We start from the raw sequence: 13,863 nt of genomic DNA, 5'->3' as shown, positions 1-13,863 counted from the left end.
AAGAGTAAGAAAAAAGCCAACAAAAAAGAAATAAAAAGTTTGCAAGCACTATAAGGTTAAATATGGTTTTTAAATTGATTTGTTAGGGGTGCCTAAAAATAGAATAGAACAGAACAGAATAGAAGCTGGAAGGGATCTTGGAGGCCTTCTAGTCCAGCCTCTGCTCAAACAGGAGAACCTGTGCCATCTCGGACAAGTGACTGTCTAGCCTCTTCTTAAAAATCTCCAGTGATGGAGCGTCCACGATTTCTGGAGGCAAGCTGTTCCACTGGTCAATTGTCCTCACTGTCAGAAAGTTTCTCCTTAATTCCAGGTTGCTTCTCTCTTTGATCAGTTTCCAACCATTGTTTCTTGTTCTGTCCTCTGGTGCTTTGGTGAATAACGTGACCCCCTCTTCTTGATGGCAGCCCCTCAAATACTGGAATACTGCTTTCATGTCTCCCCTATTTCATCTATAGGTAGTCCTTGCTTATTTTTTTTATAACAAGTTTTTATTGATTTTCCAGTTTTACATTTAAGTATTTAGAAAGCAGCATGGTGATTGGGTAGTCAATAGTACAATGACAAAATCTTTAGTACATATCTCAGATTACATCATCAAAAAATTCCTTCTCTATTTCCCTTAACATTTGCTATATCATATTTAAGCTAGTAAATTTGTAATTATAACAAGCTCAGTTAAAACATTTATCATTATATTTTTGCTTATACATATCTATGTCCTGTGTTTAAATTTTACCTAATTTTTAATTACAGTATTCCAATTTAACCTTTAATATCTATAGTATTTAGATTTCGGGTAACCCAAATTTCCTTTATTTCACTACATAAAAATTATAATATCTAAAATACACCTATTACTTACTTAAATATATTCTTATTTTATTTCATAGACATTTTCTATTTCTCATTCTAGTACGTCACCACTTACTAACAGAGTATCCTTTATTATCTCAAATCCATTGTCTATGTTATCTGGGCTAAACAATAATTCGAAGCTATTTCCTAATAGTTAATTTTCATTTCCCTTACAAATCTAAATCTCAATATTAGGCCAATTAATCCCTTATTTTTTATCATTTTCCAAAAATAGTAAAACTAATAATCATATTTCCCTTCATCTCAAAATCTCCCTTTAGCCCATTAGTTGAGACTTTAGGATCCTCTCTAATAAATCAAAAGACCCCATTTTTAAAATCTAACTCTAGCTTTCTTTTTATGCCAACCAGGCTTCCATACCAATGCCTTTAGATCATCAGATAGATCTCCCTTCATTCTTGTGCATGTTAGTTGAATCAAAGGAGACCATCTAGTTATCAATTTTCCAGAGGAATTGGCCCATTTATGGTCATTAAGTTGTCGTCCTGGTGGCCCAGATCCCCATATTTGCTCTAGTATATTTGTCTTCAATTCCATCTGGTCTTCTTCCTCAGGTTTCATCTGGTGTAAGTAGAAAGTCATATCCGATTTTATGGTTGTTGTTTGATTGTCTAGGTTTTCAGTAGGCTGTACTTGTTGATCTTTAGCACCCTTGATCTTGGTATTACTTTCTTCCGCTTGTTGTTTTTTGGGTTGTAGATTCTTTAGTTGCAATCAGGGTTTGGTTGTCTAGATTTTCAGTACATTGTACTTGTTGTTCTTTAAAGTCCTCCGTATTGGTATTAATTTCTTCTGCTTCTATTGTATTTTGAATTGTAAGTTCTTTGGTTGCAATCAGGGTTTTGCTTTGTAGGTCTTGCTTTGTCTTTAAGTCTAGCTTTAATTATCTCAGTAGCTTCAAGAATTTTTTCAAGTATAAGTTTGTAATTAGCTGAAATTTGTTGCTGGTCCTCCTCCATTTCTGATATGGTTATAAATGGTCTTTTAGTGAAGGCTATTTATTAAGCGAGAGTCAGTGAATATTCACCTCCACAGTCCTAAAAAGCAATTTCACCACCCAGCTATTATCTCAGCTTTTAATCTCTTTTAGATAATACCAAGGACAGATCTGGGCTATGAGCAGGTCTTTTTGTCAAGAATATTCACTTGCTGTACCAGGTTTCGCCACAAGATGTCCTCAATAGCATTTAAAATCTTTTTCAAATCCCAAGCTAGGTTTTTGTCCAATTTAAGTTCTTTTTCATCTTTTTTACGAGTAGATAGAGTAGCAAATCCCCGTGAAAGTAGGAACTTTTTGGGTCCCTGGATATCAAATAGATGCATATCCAATTATTTAGTTGTTCTTTGCAAGGCTTTATGTCCCGGAGGTAGACAAATGCCGCCATTTTAGAGGGTGAGAGGAAAACATTCCCTTCCCTCTCTCCTCACAGGGGGAAGCAATTAAGAAGCTTTTTTTGTAAAAAAAATTTATTTTCAATTTTGCATTACATCATAAAAAATACTTCAGATAAAGAGTAAAATAAATTTATACACATAACTTTTGGTATTGCTCACCCATTTCCCCCCAAACCGCATCCACCCTCTAACCTCTTCTCTCACTTCCCTCTTTCCCTCTTCTTCTTCACTCTCCCCCTCTCCTCCTTCTCCTCAACCTTCCTACTTACTTCTCCCCTTCCTCTATCTTCACAATTAAGAAGCTTTTTTTACAGGAAGATACTTGGGGTTCAAAGAAGGTAAGATCTCACCCAATTCCTCCGCGGTGTTTTCGAAGTGCTTGTTAGTAATTTGGCCTTGGCTGGTAGCAGCTTAGTGATGGGCCATGTTAATGGCCGATCTTTTCCCTGTCAGTTCAAAGAGTTGCCCGGGATTAAACAAGAGGGCTGCCGCCTTTCTGCGATCGGTCGGGAGTCCTCTTCCGATTTCCGACCCTTTTCAGGGTCCCCCGGTGGGAGAAAAATGGACAGCGGAGGAAGCGATCACCCCACACATCCACCAGCGCCGAAATCATAAACCGGTAGTCTTTGCTTATTGATGATAATCAGTGTCAGAAATGCCATTGTCATAAAGTGTACTGTCATGTGACTGCACCCAATTACAATGGCAGTTGCAAAAAATCAGTTGCCATCATTAGGCAAATCTCACATGATTATAGTGTTCCATGATCATGAGACCATAATTTGTAAAATTCTGCTGGCCTCCCCATTGACTTTGCATGTCAGAAATTGGCAGTAAAGATGGCAAATGATTATCACGTGACTGTGGAATACTGCAATGTTACAGTTGCAAGCAGGTCACCAAGTGCCCAAATTGCAATCAAGTGCCTGTGAGGATTCTGCAATGGTGACAACTATAACAAGGGTGTCAAACTGCCGGCCTGCAGGCCAGATGCATCAAGTGGAAGCCGCGCCCACCCCAGCTCTGGCAAAGGGGAAAAAAGTCGTGATACGTTGTGACACATGACGTGGTGAGTTTGACACCCCTGAACCACAAGGATCCATTTTAATTCCCCATCATTTAACACCATCATAACTTTGAATGGTTGCTGAATAAGTGGTAGCTCAATGAGAACTACATGTACTCCACAAATTACATCCTACCATTGCAATCACACAAGCTACTTCTTTTTCCTTCTTAAATGCTTTTCATCAGTACATACTCTTTTCTCTTTACTTATCTCATAGTCACCATCTTCCATATGCTGTGGGTCCTCACAAGATGGGTATTATAGGTTTTGGCCTCCTCTGTCTATTATAGCTTTCATCAGTCAAGACTTCCACACAATGCCTTCAGTAAGAGAGAGAAGGTGTACCTAGGTTGCACTGGTCCTAGTGGAACCAAATGCATCATTCCCTGCCAAAGAGAATTATTACCTTGTCTTTTTTTTTTTTTTGAAAAATTTTTAAAAACTTTTACAAAAACAGAAAAAAAACCAATGACAACTACAATAAGACCAAAAAAAAAACAAAATAAAACAATACAACCCTCCCCCAACCCCTCCCAAATCACCCCCTCCCTCCCCCCCGAGCTTCCCAGAGCAGAATATAGGCTTAATTAAAAGAAATTAACAAAATTATAAGATAATTAAGAACAAAATATATATGAATAAAGAATTATAAACCTTAAAAAGAAAAAATATTTTTAAAAAAAAGCAAAGCAAAGAAAAAAAAGTAGAGTTTTTATACAAGTTATAAAAAAACTAAATGGTATTTTTTCATATCCAATTTAAATTGTATAAAATTTATCCATTTTTCCCATACAGCAAAAAATTTCTCTTGCATTTGCTCTTTTAAGAAAGCCGAAATCTTTGCCATTTCCGCCAAATAAGATACTTTAAAAAAACCACTCTTGCGAAGTACCTTGTCTTTAATAATACTTTATAACATAATGGTATGATTAAAATGATTTCCTTTCTCTTAGGTTTAAGAGGAAAGATGGGTCCTGCAGGACAAACTGGAGACAAAGGAGACCAAGGGCAGCCTGGCAAAAGAGGGCCTACAGGATTAGTAGGAAATAAAGGTGACATAGGACCTCTTGGTCCAGCAGGACCAAATGGGGAGAAAGGTGAAAGAGGAAAAACAGGTCCACCGGGAATTTGTAAATGTGGACAAATCATACTGAGATCAGCTTTCTCTGTTGGTATTACTACAAGTTACCCAGAAGAAAGATTGCCAATCATATTTAACAAAGTTCTTTTTAATGAAGGGGGACATTATAATCCTTCAACAGGAAAATTCATTTGTGCCATCCCAGGGATTTATTATTTCTCCTATGACATTACACTGGCAAATAAACATCTTGCCATTGGCCTAGTTCATAATGGAAAGTTCCGGATAAAAACATTTGATGCTAACACAGGAAACCACGATGTGGCATCTGGGTCAACTGTTATTTACCTTCAACCTGAGGATGAGGTGTGGCTTGAAATCTTCTACACTGACCAAAATGGTCTCTTTTCTGATCCCACATGGGCAGACAGTTTGTTTTCAGGATTTCTCTTATATGTAGATACAGATTACCTTGATGCTCTGTCAGATGAAGATGACCTGTGATGGAGATGGCTACATACATCTAAATGAACAAAAGGCAGTGGACAGAATCTGCCCATCTATTTTTATAAGCCAATGCTTTTGTCTGGAATTTTGTTTTTGTTGTCAAAGGTCCCAAAGTAAAAGACTTATTTTCAAATAATAGAAACTTTCTTGATTGTCTGCTTCTTTTTAAATTCCAAGAAAAAAACACCCAGGTTTTATACTATGTAAACACATTTAAACATAATATTTTAGACAATAGATATTGAGTAATGACATGGTTCTTGTAAATGACAGGAGTTACTTTGGTTGTTGAATAATGATTATTATAAAAACATAAAGGTTTTATTTTTTAAAAAAGAGGTAAGTCTGGGGTAATAAGACATGCTATTACAACTACTTTTTTGAATGATTTCACTCCAATCATAATAGAGAAAAATGAATAGACCAATTTCTGTAGACTTTTAAATCAAACAATTGATTAATCCAATTCTGTATTAGCAATTCTAGAATTGGTGACTACCTCTGGAAACTTCCATATTTCTTCTCCCCTCCATGATAACTACATTCTTTGTGGGAAAGAATTATATAACTATAAAAACAGAAAACAGAATAACGGAGTTGGAAGAAGAGACCTTGGAAGTCATCTAGTCCAACCCCTGCTCAAGCAGGACATCCTTTCAGACAAGTGGCTGTCCAGTCTCTTCTTAAAAGTCTTCCAGAACTTCTGAAGACAAGCCATTCTGCTGCTCAAAGAGTGAATTAGAATCGATGTACTTCTTTGGGGATTTGATCCATTTAGCACCATTTTACTTTGAAGACTTTTTTGGAATAAATTCTTAGATAATCAACATTTCTCTTGCGATGAAACACAATTCTCTTCCCCCATAACTATTTTTAAAAATTAAGTAGTAGACTTTTCTTTCTCAAGAGCTATATTAAAATCTATGTAATTTTTCTCTGAAAATGAAATGTTACCTTCATAAATATCATTCTGAACAGTCCAAATCATCATAATCAATCATCATCGTCGTCTCACTTGATTATGTGTCTTTCTTGGTTAATTACAACTCAATATTCTTATTTGTTTCTAATCATTTTTTATTACCCTGTACTTATATTCATTGTGTAAATAATTAATATAATTAGTTGCAATATAATTAGTATTTTAATCCAGGTTCCACTCTAAGTAAAAAAATACCATTTAGCTTTGCTCTATTTTAAATATTGGAATCTTACTAAAATAATTGAAAAATGTGAAGTTTTCTTTCAATATACTTTGACTGGATCATCACCACTATCATCATGGAAAAACAATTTTATTGCCATATACACCATACAATTATTCTTGCACTGGAAGTGCAGATAAGCAGCTTGGGGTCAGATGCAGCCCTGATGTGCCTGCCTATGGACAATTATAACTTGCTTTTATGAGAGATTCCCTTGAAAATAATCCAGAAGCAGATACAGAGCATCCTAGTTAGATTGTTCTTGGCTCAGCCATTTTGAGGCTGTTGTTCTTGTTTACAGGATAGGAATAAGATCCCTCAAGAATTTGTTTCCATTTAGGTCCACCTGGTCATTTCATTCTGCAGGGGATGCCTTGCTGTCTGTAGCTGTCAATATTCATGGGCATTCCCATTATGGCACCCACTATGTAGACCAAATTCCTTTGAAGACCATGGAAGATTCCTAGCAGCATAAATTAAAACTCTGTTTGCTCAGGCAAGTCCTAGATTCCCCATATATTATTTTGCAAACTACGTAAGTCAACTTTTTATTAATTGTTGGACTAACAGTATCATATTTATCCATTTGCACTTATTGTATATAATGATAATTTTAATAGGAACTAGAATTTTTATCATGTGATGGTTGAATGCATACAACCAATTTATTATCTTCTATTCAGGAGATCCAGATAGTAGAGATACTGAGGGAATTATCTGTGTAATGAAATATTCACTCTCTTGGGCCTTTGGCTTCTCATCTTGTGAGGCATTTTTGTGATCTAAGTTACAAAGAAAAAAAAATGGTTCCATGCTGGAGAACAGCAATTTGAATTAGAATACTTCCTACAGAGAACCTGTTCCATGCTGGCTTCTTTTTGAGAAGCTTTCGTATGTCCACTAGTCATAGCTTGGTTTGCATGTTCATTGGTAGTCAAACTAAAAAAGCAAGTTCTATTACCCTTTCTTCTTTTTAGTAGTTTCTGAATTTTAGAAAACTTCATGAATTCTTTGCAACAAGAGATTGCATTGCTGAGTGCAAATGAACTCCCACATATTCTCAATGCTTCAAAACATTTTTAACATGTTCACTTTGATGTAATTGAATAAGTAGGCAAAATCATTTATTTATATTCCACCTTTATTATTTTTACAAATAACTCAAGGCAGCGAACATTGGCAACATACCTTCCTCTCCCTATTTGCTTCACAACAACATATGAGTTGGGCTAAGAGAGAGTCCCTGGGCCAAGGGCACTCACCTGGTTTTCATGGCTAAGGTATGATTAGAACTCACAGTCTCCTGGTTTCTAGCCTGGCGGTTTAACAACTAGACGAAATTGGCTCTCATCAATATTTAATGTTACACTATTAAACTGGCTCTCATCAATATTTAATGTTACTATTAAACAAATACAAGGAACTTGCTTGTGTAGCTCTGCATTGTCTATACCAGTATTTAACAGAATAGCGGAATTGGAAGGCACCTTGGCGGTTTTCTAATTCAACCCCCTGCTCAAGCAGGAGACTCTATACTATTTCAGACAAATGGCTGTCCAATCTTTTCTTTAAAACCTCAGATGATGGAGCATCCACAACTTCTGGAGACAAGCTGTTCCCCTGGTTAATTGTTCTCATTTCTGAACCTTGGCAACTTTAAGATGTCAGCTTCCAGAATTTCCCAGCCATGCTAGGAGTTAAATCAATGCATTAAAGTTGCTGAGATTGAGAAACACTTCTCTCTGCAATTATTCGTGCAAGTTTCAGATTTCCTTAGTCCTGGGCAGAAATGTGAGGTCTTAACCTACATTTCTGACAAAAAATAAGGCAGAGTTCCTGAGCCAGTGTGTGAGTTGGGAGTTGAAGTCCATAAGTCATAAAAGAGCCAAGGTTGCCTACCCCTGATCTAGAACATCCAGTTCACTTTTACAAATTTCTAATGAAGGAAATACAGTACTTCAAGGCCAGTAAATAAGTATTTACTAGGAAAGCCATTTGTCTGTTATGTTTTACCAGCTGGACTATATTTGGTCTATATTAATTAGTAAATGCATCTTTCCATTGGAATACTTTATAATTTCAAGGAACAATTATTACTTAAGAGTTTAAAATTCAATGTGAACATATTCAAGGAAAACACTCATTTCAGCTCCAACAAATGACATATTAAGTTTTTGAAGCTTCTTTTGTACAACTTTTATTACATTAATATAATATACTATTATATTCCAAGTACTTCAGGGATAGAAGTCTATGGCACTTTTATTCCTCTTTTTGTTCCTTTTTTATTTGCCACTAACTGGGTTGTCCATGGGTGTGTATTGTCAACAAAGCTAAGATGGTAGCTGCAATAACACAATTTGAAATCTTGCACCTTTTTCTGTGAATTGTCCTTCTACCAGTCATATTTATATAAAAATTTAATTCAGAAAAACCAAGTTTTCCATCAGAAATCTAGTTCAATGATCTTTATTACTTTATTTATATAACCATTGGATTATAAGCACAAAAAATTAGACAGTGCTTACATCCTACTGATTGGATGGAAATCCAGTGTACCAAGTATGGATCATTTTAAATCAAGATGTATAAATCAAAATCTAACATAATTTCCATCAAGCCTTTCCAAACAGGGGGCCTTACATGTCAAAGTCCCCAAATTCTCAAACAGCATGAAGGTACCTTGGTTAGAGAAAAGTTATTAAATATTATTTCAATACCAGCACCCAGTTCCTGGAAGAATTAATCTTAGTAAATAGTAATAGTAAACCTATTACCTAACTAAAAGATTTTATACTATCTTCTATCCATGTTAACTAAAACAAAAAACTATATCAAGATTCTGACAGAGACAAATAAAGCAGAACTCTGAGGCTTGCAAGTCCTCAAAGAACATGTTTATTGATACAAAGTATCAATGATGCAGGCTTGAAGTAAGTCGTGATCTAGCCCTTGTTTGAAGTAATTGACTAGTGATCATTCAGGCCACTGCCCCAACCAGTTAACAACTTTCCTGAATTCATGGACATATTCCTTTGCAGGGTGACCTCTTTGCCTCAGGCGGTGGATTTTTTTTCTCGGCCATCAGGACTTGGGACTCATCTTCAAACTGATGCCTCAGTTGCTCCATGAATAGATTAATGTTCAATTCAGGAGCCCCCTCATCATGGAGGTTGGTCACCCAGTCAGCAGCCTCCCCCCTCCAAATTTGCCACCATAGCATTCACCAGGTAGGCATAAGTGTAGCAATCCAAATGAGCTCTTCGGCTTGGAAGAGGTCCACTAAGGCTGTAATTCTTTCCTACAGTACCAATTTCCCAGGTGGGATCAACCTGGTTTTCGGCCGAGCCCCTGCCAGTAACACCTCCTTGGTGGCTGGAGCACCAGCCTGCGCTCTGATAGCTTGAGTCCCGTTGCTGCTAGCAACAGTTTCAACTTCATCTAGAGTTTTCACCAGGTCTTTACCACTCTCCCAAAAGTGAGTGGGTAGGCGGCCGGGACCCAGCACCCCAGGAGACAAAGTTTTTAGAGACTTGGTTTAATGTCAAGACAGAGACAAATAAAGCAGAACTCTGAGGCTTGCAATTTCTCAAAGAACATGTTTATTAATACAAAGTATCAGCACTTCAAAAGTGAAACCATGTCTGAAGAGATGCATAACAATTCCCCAATACAAAATTAAGAAATCCCACTGCTAAAGCTATTCAAGCAACTACGTTTCCCCATACAGCTTGTTGGTGAGCTTCTCATGAAATGCCCAGCCCACAGTCTTGGGAGCAGCCAATGACCTTGGTTCCCATGAGAGAAAGTCCAAGAGAGAAAGTCTGTTTTGTCTAGCCCAACACCTGGCAACCCCCTCCCTGCGTGCTATGTGTCAACTAGAAATGAGAAGGAAAAAATGTCTGCAGCCATGCTCATACTAAAGTTGACAAACTATTCATCTGTTAGATTTACATTCCTGCTTTCCTTTACGAGTGCTTCAGTTGTTACCCCAATAACCTTTTGAGGCTGGCTGGGCTGAGAGAGATTGATTCAAAGCATGGAATATTTTCATGGATGAAAGTGGACTCGACCTTGAGTATTCCCAGTCTAGCAACATTTTCACTACTAGGCATACCAGCTGTGAGGTAACTGGGCATATAAAGGTTTTGAATTGGCATTGAAAGACTACAATGGTAATCCACTCAAAAGAGGTGGTAATTGCTTCAGTATTTCTCAACCTTAGCAACTTTAAGATGAGTGGACTTCAACTCCCAGAATTGTTCAGTCAGCACGGAATTCTGGGGGTTGAAGTCCCACACATCATAAAGTTGCTGAGGTTGAGAATTACTGTTCTAGAGGATTAGGCAGTATAAAGATAAGGAAGATGACCTTGAAAGAACAATGCAAGGACTATTAAAGGGTGTGAAGCATTTTTAAAGTTCAGAACAACCAGCTAATATTTAGAAGCACTTTAGGCAAGCATCTTCCTGATTCACTGAACCATAAAGGGGGGGAGCAGCATGGTTGATTTTATGGCATGGTTTATTTGATAGTGATGACAGACGCTACAGCTGTAGATATTTACTCTAACCAGGGTAAAAAAAACTGGTCGTAGCTTCCATTTAGCCAAAACTGGCAAGAGACATTCTGGGAAACTGAGGTCAAGCCTAGAGTACAATGCTGGAACAAGGAATACCATTCAATGGGCTGCACACCAAAGACCAGACATAAATATCCATTGAGTTACTTGACTTGAGTTACTTGAGTTACTTCCTCAACCTATTGTCTTTTACAGCTAATTTCCATGGTTTAACTCATCTGATTCAAAGTTAGGGAGAAATAGAATGGGGTATCATCTGCAGATTGATCACTCATCGTGGTTAGATGGAGGAAAAGAACACACAAGGACTATATATAATAGGATGTGCCTGTTTTGGCATCTGCAACTTGCTGTATTCCAATCTCAAACATGAATAGCCATTGTAAGAAACTACTAAAGCTACCATCTAGGTTTACATGGATTGCTTACAATAAGAACAGCAATAGTCCCAAATTAGACAAATTAAAACTGCAGAAGAAATACAAAGAAATAATACATATAAAATAAAATAGAAAAAGACTACCATCTTCAATAGAAAAAGATGGTAAAGAGCCAATGAGATAGTGGAGCAGGGAAGAGAGCCAGCCAGGGAGAGGAGAGCTTACTGTGAACCAGAGACTTCCGATTTGCCACGTAGCCACTATGGACAGCTGGGAGACTTGCTCTCTCTCTTCCCCGTTCAGTTTTATATCACTGGGAGCCCTTGAAAGGGTCCAAAAGTCAGCCTGAAAAGGCGACCAGCAAGGAGGGGCTCTCACTGGATTGCGGGAGAGCAGCAACTCTCCTGTTAGAGCTGGCAATCCCTTCAAACTGGCGAATGAAAGGACTGGCCATAGAAATATGGCTCGTCCCCAAGCTTCAGACAGCTGAAGTCACACTTTCCACCAGGCAACCTTAAAGCAGCGCGGAAAAGACTGGGTGAGATTTACCAATTTTACACCCTAATTACTTTCTGTACTTGCATAAGCTGCTAAGCATTTTCCCTCCTGTGGTGAGGGAAGGAAGATTTTAGCCTTCCTTCTAGAAAGAGTGGTGACCGACTACCCAGGGGAGTTTTTAAAACATTGAAAAAATAATTTGATCCTAATTGGAATTTTAAAGCTTGTGGACTGAAAGATTTTACTCTTTATTTTTTTACTATCTATCTCTGTTGAAAATTTGGGTTTTTCCTTAAAAACAAGAAGAAAAACTAAAAAGATTAAAGATTAAAAAATTCTGGGACTCAAAGTTCAAAAGGTAGAGGCAACACCATGTGGTCAAACTTGGTATCTCAATCTGTTATTCTTCAGGGGCTTGGCTGACAGCCCAGAAAACAGATAAGACATATGTAACCTTGAACATTTTGAAACAACAGCTGTGAAAAGCTCTATGGTGCTTCTTATTCAGAAAAAAACACCTTTTCTTTCTTTTGGATTTCCTAATTGTAAAGCCTCTAGTCTAAAATACCAGTATGGAAGAAGATCAGGAACAGAATTTCCATAAGGATAAAGATCAATAAATTATTTTAATGTTGAAAACAATTATTCAAACTCTCATCACAGCCAATGAAGAATTAAGAGGCTATAGAAAAGAACAAAAAAGCAGCCCAGATATGAAAGTCCAAATTTTGACCACAACTAAAGAACCATCTATACAAAATACAATAGAAAAAGTGGAACATTTAAATACCATGACAGAAGAATTAACTGCTCAACAAACACTGAAATTTGAAAATCCAGAAAAGACAACGATAACATGAAAAAGGAAAACATTTCTTATGTAAATCAGAAGGAATTGGAGGATCCAGAAAAAGAACAGTTGGAAGAGAAGTTAAACAATTCAGAACAACCACGTCGATACAGAAAAATAAAGAGACGACCTGCCAGAATTATTACTCCTCTCAAAAAAAATGGTGACCGGATGGTTGTCAATGCCAAATAACATATATGACAATACAAGAAGGTTGGTTTGATGACCCAAAAACAAGGACATGGAAGATGACTTGACAAAGAAAAAAAGCTAGAATAAAACTGAAGAAGAATGGAGTTTTGACTGTCTTATGAAAATTTAAAATAGAATATATTTAAATAGATAAGACATATATGTTGAATATAAGACATTGCTATGAATTGAGATAAAGAAAAAATTTTGGCCATTAAAACTTAGTAGCATAAATACTAATAACTAGATTTGAATATTATTTGTGTATAAAGAAGGAAATTTGTGTATAAAGGTCATATAAAGGTGAATAGGATATAGATAAGCTAAAAACTTATTGATGAAAGTAATAAAAGAACTATATGAAAAATTAAAAACAAAAATTATTAGTTCAAATATGAGATAGTAGATACAAAGAGGAAGAGAGAGGAAGTATTAAATATTGAAATAAAAAGAAATTTTGATCACTAATTTAAGAAATTCGAAATTAGCAGAAAATAAGGATATTATATTGTATTATTAATTTGGCGATATAGAGGGTGAGAAGTTAAATACATAAGACGTGTATTCTGAATATTAGATTTTGTGAGGAATGGTGATAGAGGAATTGGGAGTGCTTAAAATTTTGGGAATGATAAATATCAAACGTTAAATTTAAATATTAGTGAAAATTAAAATTGGAAAAATTTATTAGGTCATAGATTGTCTAAAAGATTGTATATTAAAACAATTAGAATATATATAAACTAAAAACTAGGGATATGTTTAAGAAAGTTATGTTTTATGTGACTGATAGAATAAGAATTGTTTTAATTTACATATGGACAGTATATATTAAGGGGAAGAGAGAGGAAATGTTTATGGTAGTAATTTGAAATCTGTACTAATGATATCTGTACGTAATTGAATTATTATAACTCAGCCGCCACGTTGCTTCTCAAATATGTGAATGTTATATTAGAAAATCAATAAAATTGCAAATCGGGAAGAGGAGAGCTTACTGTGAACCATTCAGGCAGCCCTGTTTACTGAAGGAAGCAGAACACCGGCGTGACAGACCGGCAAACGGGAGCCATGTGGCTGCGGAGCTGTTGGTGGTGGTGATGGAATGCTGCAGCATAGTAGACCAGGTGCTATGGACAGCAGTAGACCAGGGACTCCGAATGGCACTAGACCGGGGACTTTGAACAAAAGCAGACCAGTAGACCAGGGACTGCGAATGGCAGCA

At 36.6% G+C, this 13,863-nt stretch overlaps 1 protein-coding gene across 9 annotated transcripts in view; it reads left to right on the top strand.

Moving 5' to 3' along the window:
• The window catches only part of C1QTNF7 (C1q and TNF related 7), a 146,718-nt gene extending 141,645 nt beyond the window's left edge, over positions 1–5,073 (top strand). For all 9 annotated transcript variants that reach the window (XM_039343483.1, XM_039343486.1, XM_039343488.1 and 6 more), the window contains one exon: positions 4,297–5,073. In XM_039343483.1, the coding sequence (XP_039199417.1) occupies positions 4,297–4,928 (632 nt within the window). In that variant the 3' untranslated portion in view covers positions 4,929–5,073. The remainder of the gene's footprint in view (positions 1–4,296) is intronic.
• Positions 5,074–13,863: the final 8,790 nt, after the last annotated feature.

Source organism: Crotalus tigris, unplaced genomic scaffold (assembly GCF_016545835.1).
Source record: "Crotalus tigris isolate CLP2741 ecotype Arizona unplaced genomic scaffold, ASM1654583v1 scf7180000017855.1216408, whole genome shotgun sequence".
Lineage (NCBI taxonomy): Eukaryota > Metazoa > Chordata > Lepidosauria > Squamata > Viperidae > Crotalus > Crotalus tigris.
The sequence above is the reverse complement of the archived record's forward strand: the minus strand, read 5'-3'. Positions and strand labels throughout refer to the sequence as shown.